At 39.2% G+C, this 19,658-nt stretch overlaps 3 protein-coding genes across 8 annotated transcripts in view; 1 reads left to right on the top strand and 2 right to left on the bottom strand.

Annotated features, from left to right (window-relative positions):
* LOC139977740 (uncharacterized) overlaps positions 1-19,658 on the bottom strand; it is a 220,149-nt gene that overhangs the window by 61,461 nt on the left and 139,030 nt on the right. The window lies entirely within an intron of this gene.
* LOC139977767 (uncharacterized) overlaps positions 1-19,658 on the top strand; it is a 169,131-nt gene that overhangs the window by 25,224 nt on the left and 124,249 nt on the right. The window lies entirely within an intron of this gene.
* Positions 1-19,658, bottom strand: part of LOC139977750 (NLR family CARD domain-containing protein 4-like) — a 75,798-nt gene that overhangs the window by 33,971 nt on the left and 22,169 nt on the right. For 2 of the 3 annotated variants that reach the window (XM_071987340.1, XM_071987342.1), the window contains exons 1-3: positions 15,602-15,784; positions 14,038-14,159; positions 11,814-13,336 (exon numbers count right to left, since the gene is read on the bottom strand). In XM_071987340.1, the coding sequence (XP_071843441.1) occupies positions 11,814-13,336; positions 14,038-14,059 (1,545 nt within the window). In that variant the 5' untranslated portion in view covers positions 14,060-14,159; positions 15,602-15,784. Of the gene's footprint in view, positions 1-11,813; positions 13,337-14,037; positions 14,160-15,601; positions 15,785-19,658 lie in introns of those variants that run through there. The other variant, XM_071987341.1, reaches the window with a different exon arrangement.

The raw sequence follows: 19,658 nt of genomic DNA, 5'->3' as shown, positions 1-19,658 counted from the left end.
TAATGTCGATTGGCATTATGACATACATGGTATGAATAATGGGTTGATTGGCATACATGGTATGCATAATGGGTTGATTGGCATACATGGTATGTATAATGTCGATTGGCATTATGACATACATGGTATGAATAATGGGTTGATTGGCATACATGGTATGCATAATGGGTTGATTGGTATACATGGTATGTATAATGGGTTGATTTGCATACGTGATATGTATAATGGGTTGATTGGCATACATGGTATGCATAATGGGTTGATTGGTATACATGGTATGTATAATGGGTTGATTGGCATACATGGTATTGTTTGTCATACATGGTATGTATAATGAGTTGATTGTCATACATGATATGTATAATGAGTTGATTGGCATACATGGTATGTATAAGTTTAGGTCAGGTGACCATACATCTGATTTCACATGATTAGTTATATCAACTTGACTGTTTAAAGTAAGCTGTGGTCAGTCAACAATTTTGTTTTGTCATTTTACTTTAAATGATGTCATGTTTTCAGTACCGACAGAAGGAGGTACCAGAACCTGTTCAGCATAGGCGTACGAGGCGGGGGGGGGGGCAGGGGGCAGACTGCCCCCAAATTTCCGGAGGACAAAAAATTCGGGCAAAAGTCCTGAAAAATCGGGCAGCCTAAGAGGAGAAAAAAAAAAAAAAAAAAATATATATATATATATATATATATATATATATATATATATATATATATATATATATATATATATATATATATATATATATACATATATATATATATATATATATATTAGTGTTTGGACGGGTTATCCGGGTACCCGCCCGACGCGATACTACCCGGTTCCTAATTTATTACCCGAATCCTACGTAGTGTGATTTAAATAAAAAAAAATGGCAAATCGACGGTTAGGCAGATTTCCCATTGACTTAGTGTGTTGTTAGGCTACCATGTGGTCGAAGATAACAGCAATAACGAAGGTACCCGCCCGACGCCATACTACCCGGTTCTTAAATTATTACCCGAATCCTACGCAAAGTGTGAATTTTTTTTGCACACCGATGGTTAGGCAGATTTCCCATTGACTTAGTGTGGTGTTAGGCTACCATGTGTCGAAGATAACAGCAATAACGAAATTATTCCATAGATATCTTATAACTGCGTCACAATTTCAGCGGTATAGGCTAGATTTCCCTCATTGACTTAGTGTGGTGTTAGGCAACCATGTGGTCGAACGTAACAACAATTATGAAAATATCCATGGATATCTTATAACTGCGTCACAATTTCAGCGAATAAACATGGTTAGGCCTAGCTAGATTTCTCATTGACTTAGTGTGGTGTTAGGCTACCATGTGGAAGAAATTATTATTTATTCATTCGTTTGTTTCATGGTAGGAAAGGCTAACAAGAAATTTTACGAGATGTTTACGGATTATAGACAGGATAACTAAAAAATAATAATCGCAAGTGGCTGTTTACTAATCGTTTATTACAAATGCGATGAAATTGCGCGAATCGCGAAATCTCGCGGCTTATGCGAACCCTGGGCCTGCATAATCGATAGTAGTAGTAACAACTGTTTACGAGCCTAAAATTGGATATTCATATGGTGTGATCAATAGACGTGGAGAGCAAGCATAATCAGCGACGGCAGTGCGATGTTAGTAGTAATGTTAATTATATGAAGTTATAAACAAGTTAGTGAAAGAAACAATAGCAAATAGAAATTATTGAGGAAGGTTTTATACCTTATCTAATTACACCTACATTTTTTAATATGAAACATTGTCAGTAGAGAATATGATTCATTTATAATAGCATCCAATTTGTCATTTCTTGAAAATCGTGATACTCGAGGGTAAACAATTTTTTCCGGGTACCCGGATACCCGACGGGTAACGGCTCTCGGGTACCCGGTTCCCGATTTTTGGACCCGTGTAAACACTAATATATATATATATTTTTTTTTTTCTCGTAGGCTGCCCGCATTTTTCAGTTTATATATATATATATATATATATATATATATATATATATATATATATATATATATATATATATATATATATATATATATAAATATGCAGTAGCTTGTCCGAATCTTTCTCAAATTTTTAACCGACAATTCCATGATTTTCTTTATTTAGCATCATGATGCCTGAATATTTCCTTGTAACACAACCGTAAGCGCAGTTCATCTGAGCTACCACGCCTTTTTGCACGATCATTTTTTTCTAACTTGTCAATTGTATACCTGGACCAAGGATGGTGGAACCGGGGGTGGGGGGTGGGGGCATGTGCCTTTTTTCTACATAAAAATTGAGGTACCTCAAGTTAGCAAGAGGCCAGGGGACCAGAATGAACGCTCGGGATGAGATCTGCCCCCCCCCCCCAAACCGAAATGGCCCAAATTGTTTGTGTGCTCCGCGAGCGTTCAACACCTTAATGTCCATATAGGCATGCATCGGTTATTACACCGCATGCCAATAACATTGTTGCCGTGTTATCATAGGCGTACAGGACCATTTCAGTTTTGGGCAGAATTTTTTGTGCCCGAAAGTTCCCGTGACACTATCTAAGCGGAGCGCCACCATCGGTTGGCGCGTAGTGTACAAGAAATTTTGGGCAAAAAATGACTCTCAGATTGCCGGAAATGGCACTTTTGAGGCCTTGCAAGTTGCATCTAAACATTCTTTATTTTATAGTCTCATGTGTTAGAAATTTATACTTCCCCAAAAATTTGGTAAATTAGAAGAAGAAAAAATGGTAACATCACTTTGAAGGGGAAAAAATAGGACAGTATAATTTTTAAGCTCCTATTTAGTTACCTTATTTATTATTTAACACAGTACTCAGCTACCTCCAGAAAAAACAATCATTGTTCAACGACACGTAGGCGGGATAATGTCGCTGTGTCGGGTGAGACTGCAATTTGTCTCACAAAAAAGTATGAAAAATAACAAAGAATAACATAAACCTGTACTTCTAGGCTTGTAGGCACTCCCCCCCCCCTCCCCCACCATCCATGAAAAAGAAAATGTTTCTTATATACACTCATGTCGGGGATGTCCAGGTATACAATTGACTAGTTAGAAAAAGAAAAAAATTATTACTGCGATTTTTTCTGTGGCCAAAGATGTCGATAATCGGTGGTGTTACACGGAAAATATTCGGGCCTCATGATGGTAAATAAGAAAATTTTAGGCCTATATTAATATCACAAAACAAATAACACAAAACGCTCTCCCCTGCCCCCCCCCCCACCGCCTTGTACGCCTATGCGTGTTATCACCCTTCCATATTGGTTACAATTATTGGGGAAGTTGTTACAATAATAATGATCATAATAACATCAGTTTAACCATTGAAAAACACATTGCAAATTATTTTTCTTTCAGTAGGTGCCCGAAAAATTCTCAGCATATTGCCCGAATTTTCACAAAAATTTTTGGTTGGGGGGTCTGCAGCCCCCCCCCCCCCTCGCCTCCTACGCCTATGTGTATATCTCTATCACTCCAGTTTAGATTCTTTCAAGGGTGGCAGACAAATATTTGGGGGCCTATTCCCCTCCCGTAGCCACCCTTCTGCTCCTCCCCTGTTAGTCTCTGTACAGAATAAGTAAATCTTATGATTTTGTATTAACGTCATATTTGCGTATTGAGAGAGAGAGTAAAAGTACACCTGTTTTACACTGAAGTTCAGTTGCTGCCCAGTGTATATGACTGGGTGTAGCATACAAATATTCAAGGTCCTATCCCCTCCCCTAGCTACCCCTCTGCTCCTACCCTGCCCTCCATTAGGGGACAAGATTAATCATCTAACCTACCTTTCTAATCAGGAACTTGCTTGCCTATTTTTATCGCTATATACTTAGCCTGCACAGCAAACTAAATTAATAACGGACTTTACTACCATTGTATGACAGTCACTGTTAACACAACAAACAAATTTAAAGATCATAATGAGTTTACCCCGTGGTATCGTATAATTGTTTCGTAGTTATTTGATATTATCATTTTTACGTTTTATGAAAAGATATCTTTATAGATTGAAGATAAAATGTTTCAGTTCCATTACGTTTTTAATCATCTGGTTTTAAAAAGATGGATAACGAAGATGTAATTTTTTTCTCACTGGGAAAAAAAAGAGCCACACACAAACAGATGCGTCCCGATGAAATTTTTAGGGCAGCTTTAAAGGGCCATCAAGATAAAAAAATAACCTTTTCCTAACAAATTGGCCTTTTCTAAAACAGTATAACAATATAAATTATATTCCGGAGCTAACAGCATCGATTAGTTTCATTCTGGTCATATGAACGGCATATGATACAGAATTGATTCATCCAAGCAGCAAAAGCCACACACACGGATGTCGTGTAAGGAAGGTATATGATGACAGTAAAACTGATGATCAACTGAACACCACTTTTATGGCCCCGTTCAAACCTCGCAACCCCTTATACAAAATACATAATTCCTTGTATCGCGGCCAGTTTTACAGTGATGCAGTTTAACAAGTATTTATTTTATGTAAAATTAAATAAATTTGTTTGTAAATCAAAAGCAAACGTCGAACAAATTAAGTAATAAGACTATTGTAAATCAAGAGGCTAAATTAAAGAATAACTTTAGGCACTTGAAATGTAATATCGAAATGTTGTTGAACATTAAAACACACTGCTGACAGTGCAGGTTGGATGTTTATAACACTTTTACTTTTTGAGAATGAGTAAAGTAAACAAGTGAATTCCATGAATTAAAGTGACTGTACAATGTACCTTAATGATGTAGACTGTTAGTTCCTCAGATGCAACTTAAAACTCATTGAAGAACAACACTTTATAATGGCGATAAGGGAAATATCTACCCTATATTACAAGAAGAGATATGTCATCCTTATATTACAATAAGAGATATGTCCAGCCTAGATAACACTAAGGGAAATGTTTCCACTAGATTTCAAAAGGGGATATGTTTACACTAGATTACGATAAGGGATACGCATACCTTAGATAACAATAGGGGATATGGTGTTTACACCAGAATACAATAAGAGATATGATATTACACCAGTCTTAAATAAGGGATAGGTCTACACCAGATTACAATAAGGGATATGATGCTTACACCAGGTTGCAATAAAGGATAGGTCTACACCAGATGACAAAAAGGGGATATGATGTTTACACCAGATGACACAAAGGGATATGTTTAAACCAGATTACAATAAGGGTATGTCTACCTTAGATAAAATAAGGGTATGTATATGCTACATTACAATAAGGGGTATGTTTAACCTAGATAACAATGAGGCGATTTCTCTCACCTAAATTAAAATGAGGGATATGTCTATTTATAAAATGAGGGATATGTCCATCCTGGATTAAAACGAGGGATATGTCTATTTATAAAATGAGGGATATGTCCACCCTGGATTAAAACGAGGGATATGTCTACTCTGGATTACAATGAGGGATTTGTCTACCCTAGATAACATTAAGGGATATGATGTTTACACTATGTTACCAGGCGCGGCGGAACGGAAAAATTATTGGGGGGGCTAATGTGTGGAGACTATCTAAGCGGAGCGCCACCATCGGTTGGCGCGGAGCGTACAAGAAAATTTTGGTTTTTTTTCAAACCCCCAGATGGCCGGAAACGGCACTTCCCGAGTGTTTTATGCTGCGAATACCTAGCCCTAAAATATGGGTCTCAAGCCTGCAATTTCTCAGATCGCACGTTAAAGTCTGTAAAAACATTGTAATTTGTATATTCGATGGTGTTTTAAAAGAGTTGCTATTACTCGTAGTGTACTCGCAAAGGCGTTTTTGAGTGTAGTAAGGGCAGTGGCGGAGCTAGGGGTATTGGTCAGGTGGGGGGGGGGCAAGAATGGTCTATAGGGGCGCTTTCGACACTATCTAAGCGGAGCGCCACCACAGGTTGGCGCGGAGCTTACAGAAAATTTTTGAGTAAAAATGCTCCCTAGATTGCAGGAAATGACCCTTTCCGGGCCTTGCTAATTTGCAGATAAACGGAGAATAAATAGGTGTCGTCGCCATTTTGTCGGAAAATTACACCAACAGAATATGACAAATGTCAATAGGTATATGAGAGCGCAATAAAATAGTCAATAATCGCGAATAAGTAAAAAGTAGTGAAAAGCTAAAAAGGGCGCCAGCAGTCCATTTGAGTCCGTCAGGGGAGGGGGGGGGCATCCGCCCCCTGACTGTATATATGGACGCTCCGCCACTAAGTAAGGGGATGTTGGAGAACTGGCTGAAATGAGGCAAGTCATTGGCCTAAGACGAAGTTGTGTTACGCTTACCGGTACTCACACTCACTGCTTCCACTTTTCACGGGGCGTGAAGACGCGGTTGGGGTGACAATGTGGTCTATAGCTAGGGGACGGGCCGAGGGTCCCCCAGCAATTACTAAAATTATTACACCTATAAAGTATACGTGTGCATCGGACAGATCGACAAGTATGCATTGAAAAATGGGCAGATGCACGTTTCGGAGCCTTGGTAAATACTGGGGGGGCTTATCATGCATTTGCCCCCTCAACTTTTTCATTGGGGGGGCTGAGCCCCCCCCCCCCAAGCCCCCCCCCCCGGTTCCGCCGCCACTGTATGTTACAATAAGATACATAATGTGTACACTATAGATAACGATATGGGATATGATGTTTACACTAGATAGCAATATGGGATATGATGTTTACACACTATATTATAAGGAGGGATATGAAGTTAACACTTGCTTACAATAAGGGATATGAAGTTTACCCTAGCTTACAATAAGGGATATGATGTTTACACTAGATTACAATAAGGGATATGTCTACCCTTGATAACAATGTGGGATATGTCTACACTATATTAGTTATATATAACATTAGTTATATAATATATAAATCAATGAATTAATTTTAACATGTATTCCTGTAACAGAGGGGTGAGTCGTCATCTCTGAAGACTTTAAGGAGCATTCCAGCGTATTAATATAGTTTTTATGGTGAATATCTTAAATTTCTCAATAGCAATAAGTAGGTATATTTCTAGCACCCATATATATATAAAATCCCACCATTTTGTATTTATGTAATCCTTAACTCACTCCAATAACATTGCTATCATCAACTTAACCAATTTCCGACGTTAAATACGTGAACAATGGGAAGAAACGTCAGCTTTTTAGGAAACCTATTTCAGACATTCCTGAAACATTCCTAAGACACCAGGTGACCATGTGACGTCACTGTTGGTATAACGCACTCACAACAATACTTTTAGTGTGTAAAGTTGTATACCTGAGCTGCCAAAAAAACATCAACGATATTACTCCTTTTTCCCCCGAAATGCCACAATTCTGTGTTGTTGGAGGTTGTAGTTATACCTCGGCCAAAAAAAGCATCAGCTTTTTTAGCTTTCTGAGTAGAAGAACCGACGTAAAACGCCGTAGACTTTGGATCAATTTTGTGAGACTCACGAAGAAAAATTTTTCAGCACCAGGAGTATCTCATGCCCATGAGTCCACATGCATAACCCTGCCTCTGTGTATGCTGCAAATGTCTCATTCTGAGAAACTTATATACTTTCGACAGCTGTGGCGGAGTACATAGCTAATGTGAAATTGACCCTTTCAAGTCTCCTCGTAAACACGCCCTGGCCGTTCTTACATGTAACATTATATCACGCATATGCAGACGGTGTATATAGACCGTGCCTATAGGGTAGCATTGTTAGTACATGTAGTGAGTTACAACTCCCACAGGGTATGTAAATAGTCATGTTAGGATTTCATCGCATTTATCTAATTCATTTGTTGTATTCCAGTATCGTGAGTTCGTGATACATTGTGTTATATTGTCTGTTATGTTTGTTCCGGCATCTGCATGGTCCAAGGAGTGGAATAAAACGGTACTATATAGCGATCGGACGTTTTATTTCGTTAGTGACTGTCTTGTGATTGTGGGATGTTACTGGTCAAGGCCTGTTTCAACTAGACCTAACTCTATGGAACTACACAAAGTCACGGTAGTATTTCGCCCAGGATTGAACGAGAAACGTGGATTTGGATATTCAGGTGCGTATCCAGGGGGGGCGTTGGGGGCGCGCGCCCCCCGGTAAGAAAAAGAGGAGAGAAAAAAAGAGAAGAAAAAAGAGGGGAAAAAGAGGAGGAGGAGAGGAAGGAAGGGAAAAGAAAAAGAAGAAAGAGAGAAGAAGGAGAAAAGGAGGGAGTAAAAGAAAAACGCGAAGACACCGGGAAGAGAAAGCGGAACAGTGACATCATTACAGCGCTGAAGGGTAGCCAGTGACGGATCAATGATTTCGTAAAAGTGTGCCTCACCCTACCCCTTACACCGGCAACTCCATTTTTTGACATTTTCCCCTCTCACTAATGAACTATATATATACTATATATGGTCTATCATAACGCGTGTGTAGAATTGTGCTATGAAACCAACTGTGGCTGTTCTCGAACTCGACCGTGTCGTCGGGGAACATGACGCATTTTGGGATGGGGGTGACCCCCCCCCCATTCAGCATTTTTTTAAATGATATCGCTAAGTAATTTCAAAATAGAAAGTGCTTAGATGCAACTTACAATGCCTGGGAAGTGTCATTTCCAGCGATCTGGGAGACATTTTTAGCCAAAATTTGCTTGTACGCTTCGCGCTAACAAATGGTCCTGGGTAGTGCCATTTCCAGCGATCTGGGAGGCATTTTCGGCCAAAATTTTCTTGTACGCTTCGCGCCAACCTATGGTGGCGCTACGCTTAGATAATTTGCCTACAGGCTTCGCCCCTTCCTTGGCAAATTCCTCGCTACGCGCCTGTTCGAATTTGTAACGCAAACAGCAGATATCACATCATATCAGTGAGCATGAAAATGGCGTTCCAGGATGAAAAGCCTCAAAACTGTCCGACTTGCCTGAAAAAATAACCAAAAATTTTCGCGCCCTTCGCGCGCGTTCAACGTGTCAATGTCAATATCATATAAGCAAGCATCGGTTATTACATCGCATGCCATCATGTACCGTACGGTCCGTTCAAATTGCGCAGTATACCGCGGGATGCTAATGTAAACAACGACATGTCTCATGTAGATGTAAAAAAAGCATGGAGGTCCAATTATGTCAAAAGTTTCTTTTACATTAGTAATGGCGAATTAGGGGCTGCACCCCCGCCGCGCAGTGGCGGAGCGTCCTTACGGTCAGGGGGCGGATGCGCCCCCTGAAGGACTCAAATGGACTGCTGGCGCCTTTTTCAGCTCTTTACCACTTTTTACTTATTCTAGATTATTGACTTTTTTATTGCGCTCTCATCTATTTATTGACATTTCTCACATTTTGTTGGTGTAATTTGGCGATGACACCCTATTCTTCGTTTATCTGCAAATTAGCAAGGCCCTGAAAGGGTCATTTCCGGCGATCTAGGGAGTATCTTTACTCAAAATTTGTCTGTGCGCTACGCGCCAACCAGTAGTGGCGCTCCGCTTAGATAGTGTCGAAAGCGCCCCTACAGACCATTCTCGCCCCTCCTGACCAATACCCCTAGCTTCGCCACTGCCGCCGCGCCTCCTACGCCTATGTGTGTAGTGTTCGGTTTCGGAAATATCTGCTACTTCCTTCAACCAAGTTTTATAATAGCCGTTATATGTGCCTGCTCAGTACGTGCTAGGCACTGTGATCGACCAGGTAACGTTCGCGTTAACCGGCCCGTCGCGACCGAAGGAGAAAAAAAGCTCCGCCCACCAATGCATGCCTGCAATACCTAATTAACATAACCAGGCGAATTCAATCGAGGCAACGAAATCGAACGAGGCAACGATGTAGAACGAGGCAACGAAATAGGTGGAGGCAGCAAAATAGAAGGAGGCAACGAAATCAATGGAGGCAACGAAATAGAAGAAGGCAACGAAATAGAAGAAGGCAACGAAATAGAAGGAGGCAGCAAAATAGAACGAAGCAACGAAATAGAAGGAGGCAACGAAATAAAAGGAGGCAACGAAATAGAAGGAGGCGAAATCGATCGAGGCAACGAAATGCGTTGCGCTTTTGGCGTTCCATAGTTATAAGAGGTTTAATATTTGTACACCAATAAATTAACTGTGTCTGAATTTTCGAAAATTTCTGACCAACATTCTGCATCACATTTCCCTCTACTCGTGCAATTTTGACCGGTCTGTTAGGGGTTGAAGGTAGTTTTTTCTATATTGGTTGTCCATAGATGAAATTTTGTACAACATTATGGGTATGTTTTGAAGTGAGTTTATTCACGAGAAATGTGAATTTTCAAATTCTGAACAAATTTGGGGCTTAAAACCTTGAAAAGTGGGGCTGACGGGTATTGTGGGCCGCGACGTATCACCTACAAAAGCAAAGACCCACAGGACATGCGATCAGGTCGAACATGACGTGTGCCGGGTTGACAATCTTCAAAAAGGTTATGGATGGAAAAAAACAATTAGGAAATACTTGGTTCTCAGGCCAAAAGTGTACATCTGGTTGGTCATTTTCAAGCCCGAGAAGTGGCGTTTCCGGTGATCTGGGGGGTTATCAAAACCAGAAATTTTCTTGTACGCTGCGCGCCAACTGATGTTGGCGCTCCGCTTAGATAGTAATTCGCGCCCCCCGGGTTAGAAAATCCTGGATACGCGCCTGATATTCACTGCTAAATTTTGTTTATTGAAAGGATACTTTTTCTGTGTTTGTGCTTTTGGATATTAAAACGAGTAAGTACTATCTTCAGCTGAAGCTTAGTCATGTATATGCTACCCTGGTCGATTCGGGTCAGCGTCTTCTCGTAGTTGTTCGACTATGTTAAGTGTTTTGGGGGTAATTTGGTGACAGTAACGTAAACTATTTCCCCGTCACATATCAGGCATGAGGCATCTTTTAGGTCTATTCTTCTGTTCAGTTTACGGTATCTTGCGATCAAATTGTATTACGGAATCGGCAAGCTGCTTGCATGTTCTACAGTATATTGTACCGTACGTACCTATTGACGCTCCGCTATGTTAACGATGCCTCCATATGAGTGGAAATTTTGCTAATAAAATAAAACATTTTACTAGATTTTCTGCCTAAAATTTAACTAGTTGTTTACTTTCATATGTTCTTGTTTTAAGCTAACAGCTTTTCAAACGCTCGAAATTGGAAGTCAAATACAATACAATTTTTCGCTATCTGGGTATAAACAGTGCCTAGTTTAGCGTTTGATTTTTGCGATACACATTATGACGTCACACGATGACCAGAGGCTCCTTTGGATCAATCTCTGTTTTCAGACATTCCAGAGGTTCATGTCACGTGACTACCCAAAATGTCCATTTTCGTGGTCGTTTTTTGATGGGTTATAGTAGGTTTTCGAAGATTATTTTTTACACGTTGATTATGTGTATGTAATCTCCCAAATTAATGGAAAATTCCCCTCCCCCCTCCCCCCCCCCCAAAAAAAAATGTCTCCATAGTTGGTCTTTAAAATCCTTTCCACGATTTGGAGAAGGTCATGTTGAGAAAAGAATAAAGCAAATTGTTGTACGGGCCTGTGTAGATTCGATCAGTAATCTCTCAGTTGTGGCGTGTAATTGATAATTTGTGACTTCCTCTTGGTGGGCTGTGTAGTTTAATGAATATATACTTATTTAGATTTGTCTGTCACTGAACCTAACGTAAACATTCATGAAGTGGAGTTTGTTTTAAATTATGTTGTTATTGATATTGATTTTTGTGTATGTTTAGTTAATCGATCAGCATCACGTTGTTTTGGTATAGTTGACAGGAACTAATATATATGATGAACATACTTACATCCAATCTAGATGCAATCTCCAAGAGCTGGATGGTGGATCTCTGAAGAAGCTTGCTGTTGTCGTCATCGATTTCAACTCGCTTTGAACACAGATCCCTGACGGTGTCCTTGATTCCATCTACCTCACCAGTTTGTTCCAGGATGCAGAGGATGGCAAACTTATCACCGTCTCTCCTGCTCTTCAAGTATTCTATTATCCTCTTCCCAACGGCTGGGCTAATCCCACAGGTGAATCGATAGAGGTACTGAAGATTAAATGGATCCACTTTATCAAGAACATTCTTCAGCTCAGATGCATTTCTTGTAGCAACTACAATTTCTACCAGTCTAAAAGACGCAAACCATTCACAGAATAGTTGATGATAGAACCTTACGTCAGTCCTTGTCTGTATGTCTGCAGTAGAAGTCTGTTCGTTTGTCACATTATACACTTCTTCCTCTACAAAGATACCGACTGCATTATAATGTTTATAAAACCCTTGACCCAGCCGTGTACAGAGTCCATCCTTACGCCATGATAACTGTTGGTTTTCACCGCAGAGACCTTCAAATGCTACTTTACTAAGTTCAGTGAATTTCAGCTCATATGTAACATTGTGTGGTCTCGTGTTCCTATCCATTGATTTATTGCTCTTGTGACTATGGAAACACTTCATCATGTAGCGGAAAAACTCTGTGACTGAATTAAATCTCATAAAAAGTACTTTCTCGTGAGTCATGTGAGAAAACATAACAAAGAAAAGAGGCACCTGACATAGGGCATCAAGGATCGGGTTGGACTTTAAAGCGCGCTTAATTTTAGCAACGCTTTCTTCGTCTTCCCCAGTAACAGCCTTGCGAATGTACTGGTCACGTGCCTTTTCGTCAAAGCCAACTAACCTCACTAGCTTTGTGTTTTCTTTGTCATAATCCTTCGGAAGATATCTGGTTGTCAGGGTAACATCAATATTCCCAAACAGATTGCTGGTAATGATACGTCCTACGTCACTTCCGGTATCTCCGTCCCTATCTGGAAACTCATCATACCCGTCCAGGAGTACCTCAACAGAAGAACAACTTTCAATGATATCTTTAATATCAGTAGATTTGATACGAGGATCTTTTGGTCCTACTAAGAACAGCTTAATTGCTTGATAGATAGATATCTTGCTGTTTAGCTGCCTCAACCGGAGAAGAATTAGAATCTCTACGTCTTTAAAAGGTGAATCCTTGACACCATTGCACCAATCATAGGCGAGCTGTAGGGCCACTGTTGACTTACCATACCCGGCTTCTGCTTCTATGATGCGCCGTTTGGCGTTCATTCGTGGGTCTGTGAAGATATCTTTGTACGAGTCCACACGTACCCATGGTCCTTCTTTCTCCTTCGTCGCTCCTTTAACAACATTTATCTCTGTACCGCCCTCAACAAATACCTTGTCGACACAATATAGTCTGTCCTTGATATACGGTATGGGCTGGATTGCGTCATATTGTAGTTTATACCTACTCTTCAGAGAATTGATGAGTATGGACTTTTTGTCTAAAAAGAGAACAAAATGTTGATTTGTAAACATTATTTTTGGGACAAAAGACTGCCCTGGAAACAATTATAGTGGGCAAACTGTTTCATGTCAATGTGAGCAACAAAAGTAATTCGGAGTAATGTGCAAATTTATATCTCCTTATATGCGTTCATATCTACATATCATACTTCCAATCAGTTAGGTCAAATTTATAAGGTAGATGTCGATTTCAACTGGTAAAATTCACTTCGAATTCAGTAGATGTTGACTTAATTGGCCCTTTGTGAATTAAGTTATAATAACATAAATATTTATTACTTTGCTCTCGATCTGATACAAGTAGATTACCGTTTCATTCCCCTTCTTTGGAACAAACGTGAACATTTTATATCTGAACTCAGTCCTGCCTAGCAGTTTAGGAGTCAAAAGTACGACATGTTTTTGGTGCATTTGATTACATCTACATCAGGTAATTTTAGTACAGTGTGTTATAATATCTCACCATGTCACATAAGTCACTCAATCAGTTTGATAACACCTTTCAATTTTTTTATTTAAAAAAAATATATATATATACTTTTAAAAATCATGTTGAACACTCAATCATACACTGTAAGAGTAATAACAATGTTGAGGCTTAAATCCCTATCAATGTTTATTTTAACATCAGCCTTCCCATGCTAAGTTACTAATACAAACATATGTAATTACAACAAACCTTGTACTGTAAGGCGCTCCATCGATTATGACATCACAACAACTTTCGTGGGATAAACTTGGGTCTTCACTTTTCTTTTCCTTTGAGTGATATTATCCATGATTATCTTTCAAAACGATGATCTGTTGAATATATAGATACAGTTTGCATGGATAAAACTAACTTAACAAAATTTTCATAAATCAATGTGTTATTATAAGTCAACAGAACTATCTACTTTACCAGTTCAGGTCTCTGGCTCGACAAAGATTACACCAAAGTAAATCTCTCCTTATCTCTTATTTACTGTTTATTGTTTACACAAAACATCGACCTTTGAAGTAATCTAATATTAACCCGCCCTGATAAAATCAACTTTCTGTTTTGTTATCAATATTCATGATATCATTTTACGATGTCACCTACAGCTCATCATTTTAGACGGCGGGTTTCACAATTAGTGCGAGTTTCTCTTAATTGTAGATACAACGGTTATTTATTTCCTTGTTAAAGAAGCTGTTTGAGTTGATTTTTATTATTCTATCGATGCTAATTGATAGTGACATCAGATAAAAATGTATGTCACTAGTTTGACTATAGTCTAGGTTCATTGCAAAAAGTGAGGTAAAAATCTGTATTTCTTTCTAAACATTTTCCAAATTGGTCATTAATGTTTATAATACAGCAATACAAAGCGTGCACGTGCCGAAATGTTAACGTTGAAGATCTAATCAATTCAATTATCATCTCAATTATTCCCCCAGTAATCTTTAGTTTATGAAATTAAAGAGAAAGATGACCCACTGTTATCAATACACACTCGTTAGTATAGCATTAGCCTACCAGGTTAAAAGTGTTAGCCTTAGTTAAACTGCTGATTTAAGCGGCACGACTGAGACTCGGGCAGAGGAAAATAATAGTAACGGTTCCTTCATAAGCTATATAAGTTTGAATCTCACATGATTTATATTTTTCTGATAATTTCAGTAAAATAACATTTACCATGCATCGTTCTGGTCACCCTGATAAAGCAAAAATATCAGTCACGTGATAGCTTTCATACAAAACAAAACTCATAAAAATCAGTTAAATTCTTAAACTTAATCTGTTTATTCTATTGTTTTAATATTCTTCCTAATTATTATTTGTTTGTAGAGTTTAAGAGTACTGTAATGTTTTGACGTGGTTTTACTGACAAGAACCACATTCCCACCAGGTAAGCCTATTCTAACTTATTTAATGTTCTCTTTACTTCCCACATATAGACCTAACTTATGCCATGTTCCATGAACTTCCCACTAGATTTATCTTAGAAAAACTGATCCAATGGTCCATATTCTTCCCACATGATTTACTCCACGTTCTATACGGATAGAAAGTAAGACAAATGCATCTCTCTCATGCATATAATTGCAAGCTGAAAATAATCGTATACCTTGAGGAATATATAAAATGACTTCCGTCCAGATTCATTCATTTAAGTTGGACCTAAGCCTAAAGTTGTAAGGCCTGCTATTTATGACGTGTTTAGTATATCAGTACATATATAGCTTTACACCATTACTGTCTCCTGTGTGTTACTTACCAGTACGATCATCGCTTTGTAGATTTATCATCCAGAGTAGAATTTAAGTCTAGAATCCTTTAATCCTTAAATAACTGATGAAAATCACGAAGGAAGAACAATCGGCAACAGGAATGAAGAACATCCAATTGGCAAGATGGCGTCGTGTAGGTCATGTGACGTTCTAACATACGATCCTGGACGCTAAATAGATATCGGTAGGAATCAGTGTATAGTTGCCACTGGTTTCAAAGTTCATGTTTTAAAGTTTACACAATCAAAGACTTTATTTGATAACACAATTTATATCTGATAGTTATGCCTTGCTTTGTTTATTCTGTCATATCAGCCGTTCAAAGGTACCTACTGTACGTTGATGCATTGCTACGTCTATTAATACGCAAACATTGTAAGTTTCCGATGTATTTTGCCTGTAAAGTACACAAACTGTGTAGATGAAACTACAAGCGGCGATGGCCAACTCCGAATATGTCTTGACAAGAAATCTACATATTGGTTTACGAAAATGAAAACAACGTAAGACCACTGTTTATTAAAAAATATGAAAACAAGTAAAGAAATTATACACAATTTGACAAAATTGAGTGTAGATATGATGAGCTATAGAGCGGGATTCAAACAAGTATATAAGGATTGTAAGGGTGCGTGTTTCGAGTCCAGTTCTAGAATCAAATCATATTTTTCTCTACCTAAATTGATCGTCCCGGTCAGTTCTCCGTTGTTGATTAATTCAGTAAGACAGGATTTCAATGAACGGAAGAACAAGTTATAGTCATCAACAATGCCTCTTATATATGAACGGGTTAGATGTTTTCAAATTATTGAATCATGTTAGAAAACTGAGGATATCATATCTTTTTTTTTTCATTTAAAGAACTTTATATGCTTCAGTTAGGCGACAATATGGTGCAGTAGCGCAATGGCATGCACATAATATCAAAGGTTTGTGTGGGGGGAGGGGGGGGGGGCTGGGTATAGATGACTCCCTAATATTGGAGCCTGAAATTCTGTGATAGGTCCAGAGGCGGATGAAGGACTTTATAGATTAGGGAGCCTGAGCTGGATTATTGAAACCGGCTGCTATATGAGATGGGAGTCTGGAGATCCTGCCCCGGAAAGATAAATATAAATTTAGACATAAAATTGTGCACTGTGCATATTTAGACTATAAAGCAGGTCCATATAAGTAACACTCAACGCAATGTTAATTAATAAATGATAACATAATAGTAAGAGTGATTATACAATCGTATCAAGGGTCCAATTCTCATCAGGATAATTGCTACAATCCACCGACTAAAACATTTCCCAACGACTGACGATCCGAGATGTGACCATGACCCATATGCACTCCCCAACCCCCTAGCGCCTAGACTGACGAATCGAGGTGGGCCATGGCCCACATCCCCTGACTGACGATCCGAGATGGGGCCATGGCCTACGTGCCCTACTCCACCCCCTTGCGCACTCCACTGTAGGAGCGTCGAGTGCCAGATCCGGTCCCGAGGACAAAACCGGGCCCCCTCTTTTCACTGGTCACATACCCCATATTTTTGTATAGCCCATCTATACTTCTTCCAGGCGCGCAATTTGATTACGAGGCCACCGGACTGCAAAATTATGCTATCATTACATCACGTCAACTCCTGTGTATACGACCATGCTTGCGTGTGTTATAAAACTCAGCAACTTTCAACATCATTTAGAGGAGGTGAAGGGAGAAAAGGGGAAGGAGAAGAGGGGAGTGGCAGGGGAGGGGAGTAGCAAGGGAGGGTAGGGGAAGGAAGGAGGCACGTGTTCCCAATCTCCCAGTGGCTACGGTACTATATATATTTACTGTACACAATAGTACGTATATAGACAGGCATACGCAGGTATCTATATATCAGTGACTCAAATAGAGATGTTGTTTATAATAGAGACGACAAGCCGGTACCACGTGACGCAGGTAACTTTGCCTAGAAGAGTCAATTACTGAATCAAAGTTAACTTGTTTGATGAAATCTCGCTCTATGCTAAGCATGACTAATGATGAAAAACTTGAGGTAGATCACGCTGTATACTATAAAACACAATCAGCCTATCCAGTATCATACATATCACGGATATTTATTTTCGTTGCCGATTTTCATTTTGCAAATCCCGGTTGCGTTTCCTAAAATGTTTGCGTGAGGGGAGGGGGGGGGAGTTCCTGTCTTAATTCAGCCCTCTGGATACGCCGAAGCTTATATCGAGTTTAAAGCAAAAACAAAAAACAGGTCAGAGAGAGGAATCAAATTTCTCCCGAATGTATTCTAAGCCCTAGTGAGTCTCATTGGGACTTTACTAAGCTGCACCAGTTTCACTTTTCATATATCTATTGTTACCCGATATTCATTATACAGCTAAAAAATACATTTAAGAGAGAAATTCCATTTACTGAAATGTATTTGAAATCCCCAGTAGGGTGCAGGGGTGAAGCCCCGCAAGCTTTAGCATTTTGAGATATTCCTTACTTTGCTACTTCTTTGTTTCCCCCTTACCCTTATTTCAAACGTCCAATATGCAAATGTCTATACTATGGTGAATCGATTGACTGAGATATTGTTATCGTATTATAATCTTGGACATAATCTTAGCGATGTCACACTGCATTCGATGTCTGCCACCCCCCCCCCCTCCACCTCCTGGATTGAACCCTCTTCCGAAGCCCCTCTATAAGGACACAATGAAGAGGAATCGGTCACGTGGTTCACCAATAAACATTCCACAACAGGCAGGTTTTGATCGTTCGGTTTTATTAGAAAAGTTTAAAACAGACATAAATTCCGTTATCATATCATTTATCCACGTGTTCTCATAGGCTCATTCAGATTTTCTCTTAACTATCGATCCTTAATGATACTCATTTCTCATCAAAAAATATAGTTTATTAGCATTATATTTTTGGGGTTTATCACCCTTTCTTGCTAACCCGGTTCGCCCGCGAAAATGCTTTTGGGGGACATCACCCTGCCTCCACCCCTCTTCCCCACCCTCTGGCTACTCCACTACTTATAGTGAGTTAAAAGCACGAACGCACATGTCAGAGGAAGGAATTAAAATACTCCGGAATGTATTCTAAGCCCTGCTGGGAAGCCTGAGACCTGAGCTGATACATTTTCACGTTTCAGATATTAAATGTTCTCTGATATTCATTTTTTATCGGAAAAAGATTCTTTTTCCGAAAGGAATTCAGTCTCATTGGCGGTGTAGGGGCTTATCATGTTGAGTTATTTCTTACTGTTTTGTATAATGCTCTGATTTTCTAGGGGTACAAGGGGGACCCGTATGTACGCCCATGTCTGATTGGGTGTATCAAGTCACAGATACACTCAAAAAAATGAAGTGTTAAATTTGAATCGTAAAGTGTTGAATTTAACACCCCACCCTGTTTGGATTAGGGACAACACCCACCGGGTCAAATTAACACTTCAGAAGTGTAACATAATATAACACTTTGCGAGTGTTGCCTTAACAACACCCATACAAGTGTCAAAATAACACTTCCTGGTGTTGAAGGTACACTACAGGGAGTAAAATTAACACAATAAAGTGTTCATTTGTTAAAACTTCTGGGTGTCAAAATTGCACTTCAGGGAGTATAATTAACACTCTAGTGCACATTTTTTGGCCTTCTGGGTGTCAAAGTTCTGCTTCAGTGAGTAGAATTACCACCATATGGTGTTCATTTGTCATCTGTGTCAAGATGATACTTAATGGACTCTCAACACACAATAGTGCTCTCTCGTTTATACTTCTGGATGTATATTTAACTGCTGGTTTGTAAAGTTTTACATGTTTATTATGTAACGCAAATACAATACTGTTATGTAAAATTTTGCCAGAAAAGTTTACATCGCACCCGTTTAGAAAATATTTTATACAGGTTTTAGGTTAATTATTACCTAGTAATTAGGTAAACAATATGGATGCATGTTTGAATCGCTCACAGCAGAAAGTTACATTTAAGAGAGAGCAAAAAGCAATGACAACACAAACAATTCAGAATGTGGGATTTTCTACTCTACTACCTTCC

Source organism: Apostichopus japonicus, chromosome 12, assembly GCF_037975245.1.
Source record: "Apostichopus japonicus isolate 1M-3 chromosome 12, ASM3797524v1, whole genome shotgun sequence".
In the NCBI taxonomy this organism is placed as follows: domain Eukaryota; kingdom Metazoa; phylum Echinodermata; class Holothuroidea; order Aspidochirotida; family Stichopodidae; genus Apostichopus; species Apostichopus japonicus.
This window is presented reverse-complemented; position numbering and strand designations above follow the sequence as displayed.